Source organism: Mesoplodon bidens (genome assembly GCF_964165515.1).
Source record: "Mesoplodon bidens genome assembly, chromosome: 15".
Taxonomy (NCBI): Eukaryota; Metazoa; Chordata; class Mammalia; order Artiodactyla; family Ziphiidae; genus Mesoplodon; species Mesoplodon bidens.
Window position 1 is genome coordinate 14,029,878 of NC_138171.1, and position 22,610 is coordinate 14,052,487.

At 46.1% G+C, this 22,610-nt stretch overlaps 1 protein-coding gene across 14 annotated transcripts in view; it reads left to right on the plus strand.

Annotated features, from left to right (window-relative positions):
• The window catches only part of ZMYND8 (zinc finger MYND-type containing 8), a 131,520-nt gene that overhangs the window by 63,838 nt on the left and 45,072 nt on the right, over window positions 1-22,610 (plus strand). For all 14 annotated transcript variants that reach the window (XM_081256929.1, XM_081256916.1, XM_081256927.1 and 11 more), the window contains 3 exons: window positions 186-301; window positions 5,636-6,117; window positions 15,707-15,847. In XM_081256929.1, the coding sequence (XP_081113055.1) occupies window positions 186-301; window positions 5,636-6,117; window positions 15,707-15,847 (739 nt within the window). The remainder of the gene's footprint in view (window positions 1-185; window positions 302-5,635; window positions 6,118-15,706; window positions 15,848-22,610) is intronic.

Consider the following 22,610-nt stretch of genomic DNA (forward strand, 5'->3'; position numbering starts at 1 on the left):
CTTGCCCAGGCTTACTGGCCACACATCTAGTGACTGCCACTTGGGGAGACCCTGCTGGAAATTGTTTGCTTTCATTCTGTGGCCTGTATCACCTCTGCCTTAGCTTAACCTCACCCACCGAGCTTTATGTGTGCATCTTGCTGTCGAATACATACAAACTCTGGATTTTGTTTTTCTTTTCCTAGAGCAATCCACATCCTTTGGTTTGGGCAAAACTGAAGGGGTTTCCGTTCTGGCCTGCGAAAGCTCTGAGGGATAAAGACGGGCAGGTTGATGCCCGTTTCTTTGGACAACACGACAGGTGGGAGTTAAACACAGGCTTCAAACGCGTAGCTGTGACTGAACCTTTGATCCTGTCAGTGAATACAAGAAGGGGCGGTGGGTACGGCTATTATTTTATTGTCTTGATACCAGCCAGTGATGTTGTACTTTAAAAATACTGTCCTGGGCTGTGTTAATAAGCCTGATCACGCACAGGCTTCAGTTTTTTCAGGTGTGTTGGAAAAGAATCTTGCTTTCGTGGTTTTGTGGACGCAGCCGGCATCGGCATAGGTTCCATGGCTATCTTAAGTGCTGCTGTTCTTTTTTGGGTTTGTCCACAGTAAATTAAATCACCGCACAAATTGCTTTTCAAAATAATGCTTTCGGGGATCAGAAGCGTTTCCCCAGATTGCCGGTAAAATGAATCTCCCATCGTTGTGCTGGGTAGTCCCCTCCTGTTCCCTTTTCTCTGGAGCTAAAATGGGAAATTATAGGGGGTTGCTGTTTTGACAGGTGTGAGCCCTCCCGGCCAGCCTTCCTGCCTTCCCCTCTCCCCCTCTCAGCGTCGTGAATTATTCCAGCTAATAGCAGTTCTCTGTGGAGCGCAGCCCCCTACCTGCTTCAGAACAACAGGTAGACAGAGATGAGCGGCGGGTAATTTCTTGGTTCTCTTTTAGCAAGAGTTACATTGTGAGTAAATGAGGCAAAAACCCTCCCGAAACCCTACCAAGCAGTCTGAGAAAGCACGCGCGCGCGTGTATGTGTAGGGGAGAATATTTAACAGACATAGTTTGAAAATTATACCCACCCACAGAACGTACAGAAAATACACTTTCTCATTTTAAACAACACCAGAATCTGAAATATTGCTCTTTGTTAAATTTTGCTTGCCAAAAAAAAAAAGAATATCAAAGTAATCTGAAATCATTTACCAGGAATCCTGGCAATCCATTGATAGGAGACAAAATGGAAATTAGCTGAGATGGTTCTAGGTTTGATAGGAAGTATTATACTTTGATTTTGACCATTTTGGGGGATGTTTTTCTAAAATTCCTTTATTCATTCATTCAAAGAAACATGTCTTTGGTGCCTGCCGTGTGCCATGCTGAGTACTAGATGCTGGGATACAGGAGCGAGCAGGCAGACACTGCCCGTCGGAAGTGGGGAGGCAGATGGCATACAAGTGGGGAATAGACAGTATGATCTCGGGTCAGGAGGTAGTGGCGGGACTGGGTGAAGATCTGGATAGAGGGGACCAGAGAGAGCAGGGACTCAGGTAGGGAAGGGCAGGCCAAGGCTGAGTTAATTGCTCAGGGAAATCCAGGAACACAGTGTGGTTTGAACAGGATAAGGGAGGAGAGGGTGGGTAAGAGGTGAGATCAGAGGGGTGGGCTGGGCCTGGGTCACCAGGGTGGCTTTTGTCAGAAGTCTGGCTTTTATTTGAAGAGCAAGAGATATAACAGGTTTTATATCTTCCTGCCTCTTCATTAGAGCATGGCAAGTGTTAATGAACCATCTTGATGATTCGGGATTATTCTATAGTGTAACTCAGTGTGGATAATACTTAGGATATCCATGGCGGGGGGGCAAGATTTGCTGTCCCCTAAGCACCAGATATTCCCAGAGCCTTAAGAGTCGTGGATTCTGCTCCAGCTGTGCCCACTCTACATGGACCTCCTGCCTGCCTGACAGCCATTGAAGGTGGCTTAGGGGCCATGAGCTTCACCGGCCCTGAACTTGCAGGTGTAGGTTGGTTCTAGGTGGGAGCTGTCCTGGAAGCCGGCCCCCCTACATTTGTAAAAAAGACAGCTGCCCAAGTCTGATGCCCCACGAGATTTCCTTAACGCTCCCTCCGTGGTGTCTCCTGTCCCCTTGGAGGGGATCTGTCGAACTGTCGGGCTCATTTTGGGTGCAGGGTGCACATTGGGGGGAGTCGTTAAGGATATCCCGGTGGTGGAGGGACAGTAGGTAGGAGTTGTAGGGAGGTTTCAGTCGGCCTTGGGCAGGGAGTCCCTGACAGCTGTAGTGGAAGCCACTTCTGAAAGGATGGACGTCCCCTCTTCCCCAGGATGTTCTTTTTTTTTTTTTTTTTTTTTGTAGTACGCAGGCCTCTCACTGCTGTGGCCTCTCCCCCGTTGCGGAGCACAGGCTCCGGATGCCCAGGCTCAGCGGCCATGGCTCGCGGGCCCAGCCGCTCCACGGCATGTGGGATCTTCCCGGACCGGGGCACGAACCCGTGTCCCCTGCATCGGCAGGCGGACTCTCAACCACTGCGCCACCAGGGAAGCCCCCCAGGATGTTCTTAAAGCAGAATGGGGCAGGCTTGTCGACAGCCTGCTCTGGGTCCGACCCAGAAACAGGACACAGACTCAGGGGAGGCTGCAAGGGTTGTGATGTGCCGTCCCTTCTCAGGGAGCTCGCTTCGAGGTTGCGGAGCCAAAACATAAGCCTGGACCAGGGGTAAGCAAAGTAAGGCAGGACAGCAGAATAAGAAATAGCACAGACCACTGCATGTTCATTGTCAATTTTTTTTTTTTTTGGCTGCTCTGTGTGGCTTATGGGATCTTAGTTCCCCAACCAGGGGTTGAACCTGGGCCCTTGGCAGTGAAAGCCGGGAGTCCTAACCCCTGGATCGCCAGCGAAGAATTCCCCCACTGTCAATTTAAGAAATGTTAGAGAGAGAGAGCCCCTGGAGGCTTTTGCACAAATCAAGGCATGTTCTGAAGAGTCTCATCATGGGCTTTTTGTCCTTTAAAAGATTTTGCCTTTTTTTTTTTTCCAGTTTTATTTCAGAGACACTATTATATACAAATGTAGAAAATATTTTATCAAATGCCTACAGAGCTTAAAAAAATAGCTTTTTTTTTTCTGTGTTAAAATGCTGAGTTTATTTCACATGTATATTTTTGTCTCCTCACCATCTCCATTTGTCTGACCACCACTACTACTATGTCCTATCATAACATTCCATACATACTTAAAACCAAGCAAAGGGTGGAGTTCCATCTTTAAAAACTAAACAGGCATTTTGGACAACACATTCTTGGCAATGGAACCTGGACAACATTTATCAGACACGGTAGGGAAAGTTCTCACTCTGCCTTGTAAAAAGGACAGCCAGATATCAACTGTTACAGAAATGAACTAAGACAGAAAAGTTTAACAAACTGTTGAAAGTATTTTCTTAAAGAGACTTCCTCCACTGCCAGAGATCTTGAATAGCCTCCTGGTCAGTCATCCGAAACAGTTATTCACATAATTGACGAATTTGGCTTCCACTTTGGAAAGGGAACCACCTTTTTCTATACTTGCTTGCATTTTTGCTTTAATGTCTTCTACAGAGCTAGGTCCTTTCAGTGTTTTAGGAGTTTTTTTCTGTTTTTTGAAGGATTCTTGACCTTTTGATTTTGGTGTTGATGGTTTTGAGGCTTTTCCATTCTGGTTTGATTTTTGTGCATTTTTGTCTGGAGTATCCGTACAGATTTCTTTACTGGAGCTTTTTCTTCAGCTTCCTCATCATCAAAGTCATTACTATCATCATTTTCATCATCATCATCTTCATCTTCATCAGCAGCAAGTTTTACTTTTTTCTGTGGAACCTTGCTACCACTTCCAGGGGCAGTTTTAAAAGAGAAAAGAAAGTGCTTTATGTCTGAGTGCAGGAGAGTGAGATTTGGGGGATAATTCTCTTTTCAGAGATGTAGTCTAGGATGCAGACTGTTTTCTTACTCTCTACCAACCCAGAGCCAAAGGGGATTTATTACTGTTTTAATCGATTAAAATGACTAAGCTATTGAGCCTTTTAATGTCGTAGCTAAGTTTCGCGTTCACGTGTGTGTCCTTGTGACAGAACATGCCTGTTAAGTGGATCGTTTAACCATTCAAACCAAGTCATTGAAAATAAAGGAATATGTATTTAAGAATCTTGGAAAATCCACTAGGCTAATTTGGTTTGCATTAAGGAAAAAAAACAATTCTGGAAACAACCTAAATGACCATCGAGAGATGAATGGATAGAGAAAATGTGGTCTGTACATACAGTGGAATAATGTTCAGCCTTAAGAAGTATGTGGCATCATGGCTGAACTTGGAGGACTTCAGGCGAAGTGGGGTAAGCCAGTCACAGAAACACAAACACCACATGACCCCATTTGTACGAGCTATCTAAAATAGTCAAATTCATACAATCAAAGAGTGGAACGGTGGTTGCCAGGGGCTGGGGGCAGGGAGAAGTGGGGAGTACTAATCAACAGGTGTAAAGTTTCAGTTAAACAAAATGAATAAGCTCTAGAGAGCTGCTGTACCAACATATACCTATAATCAGCTGTCGCAAGAAGTGTTGCCTGCCCTCTCAGTAAACAAAGGATGTTGCAGCCATCAAGCCAGTACAAGCACCCTGGATGGTGAGCCCTGAGGGAACTCAGGCTGAAGACAAACAGGCAGCCCGCTGCCCCGCCCTCAGCCACTGTAGCCACCCTAAGCGGTGCACCCTGAGGACACTCAGGAGGGGAAAGCACAGGATCTTGTCCTCGACAGCTAAAGTGCACATCAAAGGAATAATGTCGTGAGCCCTGATGCTTACATCTTCCCATACATAGGAAAAAATGCTAAATTCTTTAACTTGAGATGCTTGGTTTTCTTTAATTAACAATAATCTTTGAAGTTCCTACTACCTGGCCTTTGTTGCAAAACCTCCTATATATACTGGCTCCTCCCTGACCTCTTGGGAGCAGTCCCTCAGCATGATCTGAGAGGCTGCGTCCGGGCTTAAGTCCTTTTCTTAAAAAATAAAAAATAAATTAATTATTATCTTCGGCTGCATTGGGTCTTCGTTGCTGCATGCAGGCTTTCTCTAGTTGCGGCGAGCAGGGGCTACTCTTTGTTGCGGTGTGTGGGCTTCTCATTGTAGTGGCTTCTCTGTTGTGGAGCACGGGCTCTAGGTGTGCAGGCTTCAGTGGTTGTGGCTCCCGGGCTCTAGAGCGCAGGCTCAGTAGTTGTGGCGCACGGGCTTAGTTGCTCTGCGGCATGTGGAATCTTACCGGACCAGGGCTTGAACCCGTGTCCCCTGCGCTGGCAGGTGTATTTTTTTGTTTTATTTTATTTTATTTTATTTTTGGCAGGTGTATTCTTAACCACTGCGCCACCAGGGAAGTCCAAGTCCTCAGTTTTGTCCACCAAATAAAAAATAATTCTCAACTTTTAGGTTGTGCTTTGTTTTTCAGTTGATACAGCAGTTATGTGTGATTCCCTTAAACGTTTCTTAAGAGGGTAGAACTCATGTTAAGTGTTCTTGCACAGTAAACTTGTAAGAAACTTAAGAGTCTTGGAAATGACCACAGTTGACTTAAACTCCCTTTCTCTTTTGCACTCCCAGGGCCTGGGTTCCAATAAATAATTGCTACCTCATGTCTAAAGAGATTCCTTTTTCTGTGAAAAAGACCAAAAGCATCTTCAACAGTGCAATGCAAGAGATGGAGGTGTACGTGGAGAACATCCGCCGGAAGTTTGGGGTCTTTAATTACTCTCCATTCAGGACGCCCTACACGCCCAACAGCCAGTACCAAATGCTGCTCGACCCCTCCAACCCCAGCGCTGGTGCTGCCAAGATAGACAAGCAGGAGAAGGTCAAGCTCAACTTTGACATGACAGCGTCGCCCAAGATCCTGATGAGCAAGCCGATGCTGAGTGGGGGCGCAGGCCGCAGGATCTCCTTGTCGGACATGCCACGCTCCCCCATGAGCACCAACTCCTCCGTGCACACAGGCTCCGACGTGGAGCAGGACGCCGAGAAGAAGGCCACGTCCAGCCATTTCAGCGCGAGTGAGGAGTCCATAGACTTCCTGGACAAGAGCACAGGTCAGCCCCAGGTGGGAGAGGGTACAGGGGTCCCTTGGGACACAGGGGCTCCCATCGGGGCCACACCTGTCTGGCCCTACCTGGTGAGCATCACAGAGTCAAAGAGAGCTGTGTGGCGTTTCATCCCAGTGGAGCAAATTTAAATTTTTTTTTTTTTTTTTTTTTTTGCGGTACGCGGGCCTCTCACTGTTGTGGCCTCTCCCGTTGTGGAGCACAGGCTCCGGACGCGCAGGCTCAGCGGCCATGGCTCACGGGCCCAGCTGCTCCGCGACTTGTGGGATCTTCCCGGACCGGGGCATGAACCCACATCCCCTGCATCGGCTGGCAGACTCTCAACCTCTGCGCCACCAGGGAAGCCTCAAATTTTAATTTTTAACTGAGTAACCCGTTGGGATTCTTGCTGTTAGGGACCCAAAAAATGAGAAAAGTGTTCCCCAGAGGCCAGCTGGAGGTCGTTCCTAGAAGTGGGCAGAGGTGGCCAGAAATCCTTTAGAGTTCTGTTCAAATGCCTCTGAGATGAATCACAACTTCCTACAACAGTTTTTCTCTTTCTCAAGAATTTTATTTTAATTGAAACATTTTTCTATCAAAACCAGATATTCACATTACTTAAGGCTCAAATACTAGAGGACCATGTAAGGGAAACAAGAATATTCTCTCCCCAGAGCAGGCCCACTTCTCAAAGGTCCACCCGTTGAACACTTGTGTTGTACTTTGGAGCCTTGCTGCTGTAGCAGTGGTGACGAATGAGGATGCTGGTCTCAGATTAGATCCCAGCTCTGCTACTCACTAGCCCTGTGGCTTTAGACAAGGTACCTAATCCCTCCGTGGCTTGGTGTCCTTACCGGTAACACGACCATAATGACAGGACCTGCCTCAGGTTCTTGTGAGGGTAGATGGACCACCATACGTAAAGGGTTTAGGACAGCGCCTGAAACAGTAAGTGCTACAAAAATGTTGGCTACTATATTATTTCTTTTGATAGTTGCTCATCCCATGCCTATGTGGATTCAGAGAGGTGTTACAAATGAGGGATGCTGGCCGAGTGTAACAAAAGCAACGGTGACTTAAATTGAATTCTTTCTATCCAGACAGTTTGGTTGCATGTTAAAACCTTTAAGAACTCCGTTTCCACAAGGAAATGGGTATACTCTCATTTTTCTTGAAACACGGCCTTTACTCTTTGTTCTTTCTTGTTGTATCTTAGAGAAGCATGGGTAGAAAGAAGCTCCACACTGAATATAGTGATGAAGGCAGCTAGCCCTCAGACTCTGGGCTGGGGAGACTTTTGATGAACCCCAGGACACTCGCCCTATTCTCAAGGGTTTCAGCCCATGGAATGTCCACAGGAATGTGGACTTAACTGTTTTCACATCTTAACATTCTTCCAGAGAAATGGGAAATCTGCATTTTAATATAGAATCTCCAGTTATGAAATGTCAGCTCAAAATCTCTTAAGATATTTTCCAGAATGAATAAAGCACATCTACAAGTTGGATCACCAGTATTAGACCTCTGGCCAGAGCATTACCCTCGGATAGCCTTTCAGGCACCACCCTCCCCCTTCTTTCCTTCACATAAGAACTCTTTAAGGAGCAGGTGTCCGGAATTCCCTGGCGGTCCAGTGGTTAGGACTCCACGCTCTCACTGCCGAGGGCCTGGGTTTGATCCCTGGTTGGGGAACTAAGATGCCACTAGCCGCATGGTGTGGCCAAAAAAAAAAAAGGAGCAGGCATCAGTTAAGAGACCACCAATGTCCCTGGAAGATAAAATGTTGGGGACTTAGTGGTAAACTCAAAGAATTCCACTCATTTTGGTTCGTGTTGTTGCTTCTTTCTGGTTTGCTTATTTCAAGGACTGCTTGTAGCTGCTTTCCAAATGCCTGTAGGTGGAGTAGAGAGTTAATTACCAACAGCTTTTGATTCTTCAGAATAAAGGCTGCAGTCTTTCTCCAGGTCTGATCCAGCCATGTGGTCGAGGGACTCACAGTTGAGTTTTAGAGCTTTGTTCTGATGACATAACTTCTGTTCACCAGCCTCAGAAAAAACTTCCATTTTGCCCCCTAGTTTCTGACCAGAGTCCTTAAAGTCTTACTTTTATTCCATGACATGATTCCATTTAAGCCAAGTTAACATGGTATATAATCACACAAACTCCTCAGCAGCTTTTAGTTCTCGTAGACATCATGCTTTTGAGAAAGTGTTTTAACTCGGCAGCAATCCCATGAATTACTGTTGCCGGAACTTTGACCGCTATGATTTTTTGCCATAATCTTAAGTACCACCTATTTTATTACATTCTTAAATATTAGATCTGCAATTTATAAATTTCAGATGCAGTTTATAAATGCTAAGCTAAATAAAAAATATAAGTTCATCTGTTTAAATTTTTTGCTGTGTTTTTTCCTGATATACATGAAATTAGCACATAACTTGTAAAATAAAACATGTTGGTCCCTGAACCACTATTGATGTTCCAGCACCATATTTCAGGAAACATAGTTTTAGAGGAATAAGAAGAACACGTGTAATGGGTTTAATTAAGCTTCTTTCTTTCCTCAAGAGGTTCAGAGGTTGAAAGGACGTCAGAATTCCTGACAAAACTCATTATATGAGTGACTTTTGAGGTGGTAAGTTAGCAGATACCCCATTTCAGTAGAATTTAAAGCCATTTCCCCAAATATAACTGCTTACTAGTATGTGCCTGGGTCATTTTGCTGATCATAGGCAGCCAGTGAAATAGTGTAGGAAGAGAAGGTATTTATTAAAAATTGTTTTAGTCTTAGAAATTGCCCTCTTTCCTGTAAGGAGCCAGACAGTAAATATTTTAGGCTTTGTAGGGCTCTTGTTACAACAGTGCAACTATTCAACACCTTGGTTGTGTTACTAAAACAGCCATAGGCAGTATGTGGCTGACACACTGAAATTTGAACTCCGTATAATTTGTATGTTTCATGAACTATTAATCCCCCCCCCACCAACCCATTTAAAAATGATAATACTCTTCTTAGCTTACAGGCCATACAAGAATGGGTGGTATGCCAGATTTGGTCCATGGATTGGTTTGCCAGTTTCTGTTATAGACTAAGAGAAACTCCGAGTCAGTCTCCCCATTTTACAGAAGGCAAGTTGAAGTCCCTGCGGAGAGTACAGGGGTGTTGAAGTTCCCACAGCCAGATCCTGAATCTAGATGGGCTTTCTTTGCACTGCACACCACTGCCCTCTGCTGTTAGCAGCGATAATAGCATTTTGTGGAAGGAGAAGTGGGTTATTTGTTGAAATGCCCCAGCAATCAGAGAGAGTATAATTGAGACAAGACCGCGCTTTATCCAAAAGTGTGTTGGTTTTTTTTTTTTAAAAAGATTGTCATAGTATTGAAAAACCTTATTAGTTTCAGCAGGGAAAAATCTGTAGCCAGCCGCATAAGACTACACATTGAAATAAGTTATTAGATAAAATTTTTATGAGAGTTGAGAAACCCTCCTTTTGTTTGGGGGATTGAGGAGCTCAGAATCATGTGTCTATAACCCTTAGGGCTGGATTTAGCTCTCTGAGGAGCCCTTTGCTCATCCAGATGCCTTTTACTCTTGGAATCTTGTCATGTTAAGGATCAGAGTGGTTTATATTCTCCATGATTTGTCTGATTCCTCCTTTATCTAGACCTCCTGGCCAGATTGATGCCTTTGCCAGTATTTGCTTGCGGGATCCTGATTTAAGTCATTAATATGTATTAGGGTAAGAGTCCTGGGGCCTGGCTTTCACCACTCTCAGTAGTGGTCTTTTGGTCTTACAGCCCCATGTGGGTTCCTTCAGGGAGAAGGGAAGACGGTTTCAGATACTCTTTTTGTCCTGTGAAATCAATACATGTTTGTCTTAAAACAAGTGTTAGTTACAAAAACTAAAGTCAGGGATAATCCCACCTCCCACAGTCAGCCCTTAGAAATTGTTTCCTGGACTTTTTTTTTTTTTTTTTTTGGCTGCACTGGGTGGCTTGCAGGATCTTAGTTGCCCGACCAGGGATTGAACTTGTGCCCTTGTCAGTGAAAGCACGGATCGCCAGGGAATTCCCGTCCTGGACTTACTCTGGGTTGGTTTATACATCATATTATCAAGTTGAAAATTCAAATACTTCCAGGGATCAGGCAGATACGGAAATGAGTGAGTTTTGGAAGTGATAAGGACTGGGGTGAACTAAAGCAGAAATCCGCTCGTCTTCATGACTATTGACACACTCATGGGTGCTTGTGTGTGTAACACTTTCCAAAGCAGTACTTACTCTTCCCATACGTGTGTGCTGAGCTAGAGAGGTGTGCTTTTTTTTTTTTTTTTTTTTTTTCTTTTTTGCGGTATGCGGGCCTCTCACTCTTGTGGCCTCTCCCGTTGCGGAGCACAGGCTCCGGATGCGCAGGCCCAGCGGCTATGGCTCACGGGCCCAGCCGCTCCGCGGCATATGGGATCCTCCCAGACCGGGGCACGAACCCGTATCCCCTGCATCGGCAGGCGGACTCTCAACCACTGCGCCACCAGGGAGGCCCGTGTGCTTTTTTTAAAGGGCACTGGGGGCCAGTTCCCTCTGCTGGTTCTAGCCAAGTGGGGATGTGGCTCTGTTGCCAGATTTCTGGTTGTTCAAGAGAATTCTCAATTTTTTTTTTTTTTTGCGGTACGCGGGCCTCTCACTGCTGTGGCCCCTCCCGTTGTGGAGCACAGGCTCCGGATGCGCAGGCTCAGCGGCTATGGCTCACGGGCCCAGCCGCTCTGCGGCATGTGGGATCTTCCCGGACCGGGGCACGAACCCGTGTCCCCTGCATCGGCAGGCGGACTCTCAACCACTGTGCCACCAGGGAAGCCCTCAAATATTTTTAAAATGCAAACTACCCCAGCTTTTACACATTGGCTCAAATTAAAAAAAAGAAAACTATAGGGACTTCCCTGGCGGTCCAGTGGTTAAGACTCCATGCTCCCAATGCAGGGGGCACAGGTTCGATCCCTGGCTGGGGAACTAAGATCCTGCATGCTGTGCAGCCAAAAAAAAAACCCACAACAAAACAAAACAAACAAAACCTATAGAGCGCATCGAATGCATCCGTGAACTACTGGCTTCATGGATCACCTGTTTGGTGTAGACTGTTTAGGGTTTTCCTTTTTAACTTAACCTTGTGTTCTGAATACTTTTCCATGAACTAAATAACCATTCAGGACAGCATTTCTGTCCTGTCCTAGACCATCCAGTGATTCTATGCTGTGGAGCTCATTTGCTCATGCCACCAAGAGTGTGGTACAAGATGCCGCCAGTCCTTTGAATGTGTAGGTTGCTGCCAGGGCTTTATAAGTAGAGGAACTTCAGAGTGAGTCATTAACTCCCCCACTGCCACCTCCCCCAGAGGGCTGGGGTGCATGGGAGGGAAGGGGCCTTTTTTTCTAATTTAATCCTACGACTCATGTTTCATGTAGTCAGAAGGGCACTTAGCACAATCTGGGGGTTTTGTAAACGTAGATCATAAATGATGTGTTTGAGCCCTTGCTTGTGAATTGTACATCAGAGTGTAAAATCTGATTAAATTATTTGTGACTTCAAAGGCAATTAGGTCTTCCTTTGGGCAAGATTTATGGCTTTATAAAAAAGGATTGGCGTCTGTTTCAAGGCTTAATTGAAACGTGCATTTCCAATTGTCTTTTTGCTTTCAAAAATGTCTAGAGTGATTTAAAACAGGGTTTCTCAACCTCAGCACTACTGACATTTTGGGCCGGATGATACTCTGTGGTGTCCTGTGCCCTGTAGGGTTTTTAGCAGCGTCCCTGGCCTCTACCCACTAGATGCCAGTAGCACACCCCTGCCCACAATTATCACAGCCAAAAACATCTCCAGACATTGTCACGTGTCCCCTGGGGGGCATGGTCACCACTCCAGTCCTCATTGAGAGCCATAGATTTATGTACCATGCTTTTGAATTTCAGCACTGATAAAACTCTGCTTAACCTTCAACTTTGAAGCTTCCAATATTTACATTTCATTTTACATCTTTTTCCCCTGAATATAAGATATGCCTTTCACATGTTAATATTATAGAATAAATAGTCCATAATTTCACCCTGAGAGGTGACAACTATTAAGAATTGGGTGGCTAAAATTTTTTTTTTTTTTTTTTTTTTTTGGCGGTATGTGGGCCTCTCACTGCCGTGGCCTCTCCCGTTGCGGAGCACAGGCTCCGGACGCACAGGCCCAGTGGCCACGGCTCACGGGCCCAGCCGCTCCGCGGCACGTGGGATCTTCCCAGACCGGGGCACGAACCCGTGTCCCCTGCATCGGCAGGCGGACTCTCAACCACTGCGCCACCAGGGAAGCCCTAAAATTTTTTAATGTATATAATCACAGTGATGATGACAATAATAATTTTTGTGTGTGTGTGTGAAGGAATGGGATTGTACTAAACTTTTTGTTTCTTTCAACTTAGCAATGTTTCTTTGACATCTTTCTATTTGAGTGCACATATTCTCATCATCAGTAGCAGGTAGACTTTATGAAGTCATGTGAATGCAAATGTTTTAACAGATACATTGATCTGTTTTCTTAATGTCTGTAATGTATATATGTGTATCTAGAGCGATTTCAAACAGGGTTTCTCAACCTCATCACTACTGACATGTATATGTTAATTATATATTTGTATCTCTATATATATGGTCCTTGCTCACTTTCTAACCCCCAGTGCTGTAGACATTTTGGCCAGCTTAGTATTTTCCATGTTTCTCTAGATGGTCAGGAATAAAAGTCTTCAAGAACCTATCAGTGATTGAACTTTGCCAGAGTCACACAATTACAGAATTCCTCTCCCTTCATTACATTTTTTATATTAACAAATACATTTTTGAACCTGTTTTAAAGTTTTCCCCCCCAACAAAACCACAGTAAAAGCATTTTTAAAAGAGCAAAGTGGCCCATAATCTAAATGCCTCTAGTTGACCCTTTTTTTTTTTAAACGATGAAAGGACTACACGCACATGGTTAGAATTAAAACAACAAAATGAAACCCAGCAATATTACAGTGGTATAGAAAGGTATAAAAGAAAAGCTAAAGTTTTTTATTTTTTTATCTCCACTTCTGGGCCCCAGTTTTGTTTTGTTTTGTTTTGTTTTTTGCGGTACACCGGCCTCTCACCGTTGTGGCCTCTCCCGTCGCGGAGCACAGGCTCCGGACACGCAGGCTCAGTGGCCATGGCTCACGGGCCCAGCCGCTCCGCGGCATTTGGGATCCTCCCGAACCGGGGCACGAACCCGCGTCCCCTGCATCGGCAGGCGGACTCTCAACCACTGCGCCACCAGGGAAGCCCCCTGAATATTTTTTAAAATGGAGGTGAGAGTCACATAACAGAAAATTCATCATTTCAAAGTAGACAATTCAGTGGCATTTAGTACAGCCACAATACTGTGCTGTTTTTCAAATTTTTAGAAATTTAGAACGTGTCTCTTGAACCTTCAATACTTAAGTTTTATTAACAAAGGAAATGTTATATGCCTATGAAATTGAAGGCTTGTTGTTCCAGTTACTATTTTTTAACCACATGAACATACATGTATAAGAAAACTAATGACTCTCCCTGTGTTCTTGGTAAATTCCCTGCAGGCCCACAGCGGGGTAGAGCTCTGCTAGACCACCTGCCGGCCTCTCCTTCTTACTATGTAACTTGAACTGTTAAACAGGGAAATGTGGACTCCCTTGCTTGAGTTCTAAGCACTAAGACCCTCCCTGCTAGACCCACTTGCTAGTTTGCTTAAGGGAATACAATTAGAAAGACTCTGGTCTTTAATCCTTGTGGAGGGAATACACTGCAGTGATCTTTTCAGCCACTGCAGATCTCTTTTGGAAACAGAACATAAATGAATGAATAATAATTAAAAATCCTAATACTAAAGATTTTATTGGTGATACTTAAATCTTTTTAAACACCTTTATTTTTCTATTTATCTTTCTATTTATTTATTGGCCGCGTTGGGTTTTTGTTGCTGCGCGCGGGCTTTCTCTAGTTGCGGCGAGTGGGGGCTGCTCTTCGTTGCGGTGCACGGGCTTCTTGTTGCAGTGGCTTCTCGTGTTGTCAAGCGTGGGCTCTAGGCGCACAGGCTTCAGTGGTTGTGGCACGCGGGCTTCAGTAGTTGTGGCTCACGGGCTCTAGAGCCCAGGCTCAGTAGTTGTGGCACATGGGCTTAGTTGCCCCACGTCATGTGGGATCTTCCCGGACCAGGGCTGGAACCCGTGTCCCCTGCATTGGCAGGTGGATTCTTAACCACTGCGCCACTGGGGAAGTCCCATGAGTTAGGTACTTTTATCAATCCTTTTGTATTATATTATCAGTATCCCTCTCTGTAGCTATCAGGAAAGGAGATTCAGAGACATCAGGTCACTTGCCCAAGGTCACACAGCACGTCCACAGAGCTGGGATTCGAACCTCTCTTTTGGCTCCTGATCCATGCTTTAATCCACTTCTCCCTACATCTAGAGTCTTTCCCACTCTGTTGCATTAAAAATAGTGTTGGCAGGTCCTGGTGCTGGAGCTGAGGCTACCTCATGTATGGTGACTGGCTGAGCTGGTGTAGAGTTTAACCCATTGAATCCTCACTCTGAGGATCCCCATTTGGCAGGTGAGGAAACCAAGGCAAGAACCCACCAGCGTGTCTAAGCACTTGTGAAGTCCCTGGGATGTCGCGAATCTAACCCCATCACCATCAACAGCTTTCTCGAGGTTTCTTGCACATCTGAGGGAAGCTGGCCATTTGGCTGCCTGTCACACGTTTATGGTAACAGGACAGCCCAATAATACAGAGCCGTTTCAGCAAAGGGGCAGGATCTAAAAGATCTTTGGGAGGTCCCAGTTGGCCCATCTGAACACTTTGTTTTGTTAAATGGTTTGGTTTCTGTTCTCTCTTCCCCTACCCATTGGACAGGGCTCAGGGGAGCAGGAAGTAGGGAGTTTTAAGGTATTTTTAAAAGACTCGGGCATAGGTACGACTCTATCCTCGTATAAAAGTTTGAAACCCAGTAAGGAGGGAGGTAATTTACCAACAGCGCCCTCGCTCCATCTGTTGTGGAGTTTGGCTTCGTTCGGCATTGCAGGACCTTTGAAATGAGAAGCCTGGGAGCTCCCAAGGGGTGGAGCTGGCCCCTGGCAGGTGCAGTGGCTGGGTGAAACGGCCCCTGCGTCTCCCACAAATGGACGACATGCCATTTGTAAGCTTGGCTCTGGTCTCTGCATCTGGACCCAGGCGGGGGCTGGTTTAATCACTGTTTGTTTTGAGATTTACACCCGTGAATGGGCCAAACCAATTTCAGTGGCAGCTTAGCCGATTTGTCTTAGAGCTTTGTGTTTAATAGAATGACTGGGGCAGCCTTCCTCCTTCGTGGCTTTAACATCGGGTTAAAGCCCTTTGCTTGAAATAAATAGCCAGCCCTTCCTGCTCCAGCCCCCTCTGTGGTGCTCTGGCGGCCTGGTTGAAATCAAATAGAATTTCTGTACTCTCCTTCCTGCCCCACACCTACAAGCTTTATATGTTTCTTTATTTGTAGATCTGTCTTTTAACGAGTAACTTACTTTTTCAGCTTCACCAGCCTCCACCAAGACGGGACAAGCGGGGAGTTTATCCGGCAGCCCGAAACCTTTCTCTCCTCAAGTATCAACACCAATCACGACGAAAACGGACAAGACATCCACCACGGGAAGCATCCTGAATCTTAACCTGGGTCAGTTGGAATTTTGGGAAGCCTCTTTCTGTAGCAGCTATGAGTATTTCTGCAAGTTGTAATGTCCTCTTTTGTGTGTGGTTCTTTTTTTTTTCTTTTTTTTTTAAAGATTGGTATTTTTATTTTTTATTTTTTTGGCCGCACGGCGTGTGGGATCCTAGTTCCCTGACCGGGGATCGAACCTGTGTCCTCTGCGTTGCAAGTGTGGAGTCTTAACCACTGAACCCCCAGGGAAATCACTGTGTGTGGTTCTTGAACCCTGAACTCTTTTCTCTGTACAAAATTTTGAAAAGGTACAGTGGATGGAGATGAAGAGAGATCAATACAAGGAACTAGCAAGGGGTTTCCCGGAGCTTGTTGACATGCAAGGCTGTTTTATCTTGAAATACCTTAGGCCAGTGTTTACAACCTTACTTGCCCTGGACCACAGTAACCCAGTTCTTATATTTGTAAATATATATATATTTAAAGTTTTATATATATATATATATATATATATATATATACATATACACACACACACACACACACACACACACACGGTATATATTGTTTTATGATTCAGTATTTACTTTTCTTATGTATAGTGTGTTCCGACATGTTGTTTTAATTCTTTTCTTCTGTATGTATGTATGTATTTATTTATTTATTTACTTATTTATTTTTGCGGTACGCGGGCCTCTCACTGTTGTGGCCTCTCCTGTTGCGGAGCACAGGCTCCGGACGCGCAGCCTCAGCGGCCACGGCTCACAGGCCCAGCCGCTCCACGGCATGTGGGATCTTCCCGGACCGGGGCACGAACCCATGTCCCCTGCATCGGCAGGCAGACCCTCAACCACTGCGCTACCAGGGAAGCCCAGTTTTTTTTTTTTTTTAAATGTTAGTCTTCATCCTTGATGTAGTAGTTTTTTCTCTTTTTTTTTTAAACTCATTGAGTTTCAGTTGGTTCTTTTGAAAGCATTACCTTAGGCCAAGGTCTTTAACAAAAATTAGCATCAGAAATGCTAAACACCCAACTATGAAGCTATTTTATTAAGTCATTCCGTCATGAGCCCTGATTTTTATTGAGCATCTATTATGTGCTGTGCACTGCTTTAGACCTGGGGTGGACAGTGGCGAGTGAGGGCCCTGCTCTCTTACACAGTTTGGTTCTATTCTAGAGAGGGAGAAATAATAATCAAGCTAAAAAAACTAAGAGAGGTCATGTCATCATGGAAGGTAAAAGGTATTCATATGATAAGGAGAGAGGTGGGCAGGATGGGGGTGGGAGGAGCAAGAGGCAGTGGTTAGGGAAGGCCTCTGAGGAGGTGATACCTGGCCGAGGATTTGCATGACAAGAAAACCCAGCCATGTCGGTGTTAAGAGGAAGAACATTCTAGAAGGAACAGGAAATTCAAGCCCTTAGGGTCAGGATGAACTTGGTGTATTGTAGGAATGGCAAGGAAGCCCGGGTGACATGTCCTAGTGGGTGAAGGGGAGATGAGATCAGAGAACACAGTGACCTCATGGACCTTGGTGTGGGACCATTTGAGCAGAGGAGGGATGTGAACTGACTGAGCATTTTGGAAGGACCTCTCAGGGTGTTGTGTTGGGAAGAGCCTGTGTCAGCCATTCTTAACCAGGGGCAGTTCCCCTGACCCCCCAGAGGACACTTAGCAGTGTCCAGAGACATTTTCAGTTGTTACAACGGGGGGGTGGGGTGGGCTTTCGCCACTAGCATCTAGTACAGGTCCCCCCAACAAAGATTTACTGGGTTGCACCTGTGTTGACAGATTTGGTTATGGCAGGAGAAATGGGAGCCAGGAGTTCAGTTTTCGATTCTGTAAGTTTGAGATGCCTGCTAAGTTCCTAGGTGGAGAGGTCATGAAGGCAATTGGAGGCGTGAGTCAGGCCAGGTCAGGGCAGGAGGTGTAATTCTGGGAATCTTGATTTATACATGGGATTGGGTTCAAGAAGTAGTTCTCATAACTCAGGGCAGGCGGAGAGTAGGGGACGCTGCTGGCATTCATTTAGTGGTCGCAGACCAAGGATGCTGCTAAACTTTCTACAACGCACGGGACAGAGCCCACCACGACAGGGAATTATCCAGTCGCAGTGGCAATAGTGCTGAGGCTGAGAGACCCTGGTCCAGAGGATAAAGAAGGAGTGAGGGGCCTGGGCCACTTGCACATGTAGACCTCAGGAAAAATGAGGAGAGGAGGGAGGCTGAGAAAGAGCAGGGGAACAAGGAGAAAGCAACACTCAGGGAGTGTGGCCTACTCCAGAGGCCTTGAGTATACGGGGTTTCAGGAAGGGAGGGGCGGCCACCCATGTGGAGTGATGCTCCAGCCTGAATCCACAGCCTCTGGTGGTCACTGCCCTCTGGGTTCATCTTGTCCTGAGATGCCATTTTCAGGTGGAGAAACAGAGGACTGGAGAGGTGACCCCAGGATCTGGGATTACAGAGCCAGAGGTGGCCGGGCTGGAGGGAGCCTGTGTTTCCATGGAGGCTGGTGCCTCATTTACCCAGGTCACCAGGTCGTGCAGCCTGGAAGTGATGAGACAGTCCCGGTGGTGGCTTGAGGGGCTGCAGCTCAGGTTGGCTGGTGGGAATTCTTCGCTTGAGCAAACAGGGGCCCATCTGTTCCCCTGGGGAGCACTCACTGTTCTCAGCAGTGCGGTTTGCTTTCTCACACCCTCCTCCCACCTCTGCACCCCCGAAAAGAAAGCTGTACAGAGACAGTTCTCACAGTCATGCTTCCTCTCTGCCAGTCATGCGTGGCAGGAATAGCTCCTTCGTAAACCAGGCTGTCCTTGGGCATCTGTGTGATGCTCTGGGTTTTTCCATTTGGCTTGACCCACGCATGGGAGTGAAAGGTTTTTTTCCTGGGGTGTGTATTGGCGGTGGGCACGGCAGAGTACAAGGCTCTCCTGTGCAGAAGCTCCCCGCCATCTCTTTCCATTCCTGGGACAAATGCATCGTTTTGTCAGCGGAAACAAAAGCATAGGGAATGTGGCGTTTTATGGGTAGGAATTTCAGTTACCCAGTGGCAAGAGGATCAGATAGGGACTGGTGCAAAGTGCCATGGATGGGTAGAAAAATCAGAAAGTGGAGGGAAATGCTGAATAATTCTCATGGGACTTGATGTCTGGCATCCATGTAACTACTTTGAACAGACAGAAATGAGACAGAGTGCTAGGGATAATAATGACATCATTATATCTAACAACAGTGTTTCATTAAAAAAAAATAACTGGAAAAGGCAAAATTACTGAGATGGAAAAAAGATCAGTGCTTGCCAGGGGTTGGGGAGGGTTGACTACACATCACAAAGGGATTCTTTGGTAGATGGAATTGTTCTGCATTCTGTTTGTGCTGGTGGCTACTCGCATCTATGCAGGTGTTAAAAGTCATATAGTCTCCAAAAAGTGAATTTTACTCTCTGTAAGTTAAAACTATTAAAAAAAATACAATGACCTTCAAGGTAAGGTAATAACCCCATTGCACAGAGAAGCAAAGTTACATACCTAGGATCAACTCATGGTTTGTGGTTGAGTTTGGCCTTTAGACTCGGGCTTGTCTGTTGTGTATCTCGGACTTTTTTTTTTGCGGTACGTGGGCCTCTCACCATTGTGGCCTCTCCCGCTGTGGAGCACAGGCTCCGGATGCGCAGGCTCAGCGGCCATGGCTCACGGGCCCAGCCGCTCCGTGGCATGTGGGATCTTCCCGGACCAGGGCATGGACCCGTGTCCCCTGCATCGGCAGGCGGACTCTCAACCACTGCGCCACCAGGGAAGCCCTGTATCTCGGACTTTTAACCGAGATACGAGAACTGAAATGCTGCAGGACAGGGGCGTGTTTTGATTTTCATGGGCCCTCGCCACTGTGCCCCTTTGTGCCGCTGGGTTAGTCTGCCCAGCTGTAGGGGTCAGGGGTCAGGTGAAGATTTGGATGGACGATCGCATGAAGGGCAAAGTGCCTTTCTAAAGGAAGCAACTCCCACAAGTTGAACCTGTGCTGTCCAACTCTGAATTTTCAAGAAAAAAACAGAAATCCAGATTTTTTTACATGAACTCTTCTAGTTTTTAAAAGTTGACCATCAGTTTCATTAAAAACCTATTTGGGGGCTTCCCTGCGGTCCAGTGGTTAGGACTCTGCGCGTTCACTGCTGAGGGTGCGGGTTCAATCCCTGATAGGGGAACTAAGATCCCGCAAGGTGCGGGATCAAAAATAAAAAGTAAAAATAAAAACCTCTATTTAGGCCAAAGGAAACCAGTACAACCAAAAATACAACCACCAGCCCGTGGGTACTTTACTCTTATGATTTATTTTGCTGCATGACGGAGGGGAAGGCCCTGCACGCCAACACACTGGGCCTCATTTGCTGTCTTGGGCCCCTTCTCTCTGCTCTAAAATAAGGAGCCAGGCTAGGTTCCGGCCCCCTTCTGTGCCTCTACGGCAGTTATAAAATAAGTCCTGAATAAGAATGAGTTTGTGGCACGGGGGGAGAGGGGACCGGAGTGGTTCTTTCCTCCCTCTAGACTCCTGTGTGCTTTCTCTGGGAATCCTCTCTCCTCTTCTCTCGCACATGGTGTTGGCTTTTGGCTCAACAAACGCGGCAGTTGAGTCGTCCTGTTAGTGACAAAAATGTGCCTTGATGCTCTGTCAGAGATGCCAATGGTGGAACGTTGTCAGACCTGAAGGCTTTCTGCTTGTTTATTCTTCCACTGTTGCTGTTGTCAGGCCTGCTTTCTTTTCTCTGCAGAACGTGAGACTTTGAGGACGTGGATGCAGGGCTGGGTACCCCGGTTGCCCAGATGTTGTCTTGATATTTTTTTTAAAAATAGTGAATGAGGTGGGGAAGGTCTCTGCTTGACTGATGGATAAGAGCAGCTGCCAGGGTCTCTCGTCTGAAGGACGTTGTTCCCTTGATGGAGCCGCTGTTTTGTGCCTCCTAGAAGACCATTCATTATAGCCTGCCTACACCTTTTGAATAAAGGAGATTTTTTTTTTTTTTTTGCGGTACACGGGCCTCTCACTGTTGTGGCCTCTCCCGCCGCGGAGCACAGGCCCCGGACGCGCAGGCCCTGCGGCCATGGCTCACGGGCCCAGCCGCTCCACGGCATGTGGGATCTTCCCGGACCAGGGCATGAACCCATGTCCCCTGCATCGGCAGGCAGACTCCCAACCACTGCGCCACCAGGGAAGCCCAAGATTTTTTTTTTTTTTTACTAAAAAAAGAAGTGCTTATAGTTTTCTTTTAAAACATTTTGTTTTGATGGCTGTTCCTCTCACCGCATAGTGGCTTGTCTTCCGTCAGGGCACCATGGGGATGGCTCGGCTGTCCGTTAGTGCCTTCTGATTCTTGTGGAGTCACACAATTGAAGAAAAAAAAGTTTTGTTTTTATAAGTAATGAATGCACACGGTAAGAGAAATTTCAAAGTACAGAAAGATGTTTAATGAAAAACCAGTATACCTGTAACCTCTGATCACCTGTCTCTGTGACCCCCTTATTCACCCCCAAAAAAGGGTGACCACTGTTGGCTCTTTTTTTGTTTTGTCATCCTCTGACCCTGTTGGCTCTTTTTTAGTCTCCTTGGGGAGCTCTTCTAGACATCAGCCTGGGTGATTTGGTCCCCATTTGGCAACGTCTAGACACCTGTTTATTATCCCAACTGGGATATGGGTGCTACTGGCATCTAGTGGGTGGAGGCCAGGGTCTCAAACATCCTACAGTGCCCAGGACAGCTCCCGGCCCCTACCCCGACCTCCCCACCCCCCAAAAGAAAGACTTATCCAGCTCCAAATGTCAGCGTTGAGAAGCCCCAAGAACACATATATTTGTATCTGTATTCCCTTTCCTTCTTTTCTCCCACACACCAATGCTAATGTCCTTTACTGATTATTTTCCTTTTCCTTAAACAGATGGGCTTTCCATATCACCACGTAGAGAGCTCTGCCGCTGTGTTATTTTAGCAGCTGTATTTTTTTCCATTTAAAGGTAAACTGTAACTTATTTATCCAGGCACTTTATTTATTGAGTAGTTTTCCATTTTTTGCTGTTGGAAATAGCTGCAGTGAAGACCCTTGTGCCCACGTGGGAGTGAATCCACAGGATACATTCCTAGAAGTGGAACCTGACGGTCAGAGGCCATGTGCTGTTGACATTTGGAGAGAGACTGCTAGATTGCCCTCTAAAGGGTGGTTCTGATTCATGCTCCCTCCAGCAATGGGAGATCGTGCCTCTTTTCTCTAGCGCGGGTATTTTTTTTTTTTTTTTTATTCCCGGTTTCCACTTATAGCCTCAGCTGTCTTCATATCAGCTGAAAAGTTCAAAATGTTGGCAGCAAGGGTGGATTCTGCAGATATTCCTGATATAGAAGGGCAGAGGTGGAAGGAGTCCTGATAAGCTGCTAGGAGCTAAATGAGAAAGAGAAGCTCTTCTTTTCTCCCTGCGGAGGAGAGTCGAGTTCACACACAGCTGAAAGTTTGAGAAAGATAATTACATTTGGCTAAACTCCTAAAAGTCCGCTCCCAGGGACCTGATTATAGCCCCCTCCCGGGCTTTTGGTGGTTTCTTCTTAGAATAAACGTTACAGTGGCTCATTGACCCGAGAAACCTTATTTTGTGAAATGCAATGCTTTACCTTCTTTTCATTCCTTTTGATTATGAATATTCAGGCTTTAGGCTAAAGTTAAGAGATTGCATTTACTGTAGACCCACACCGGTATACATGCGTGTGCACACACACAGTCGATTATTCTGGTGATGTGTAGATCTA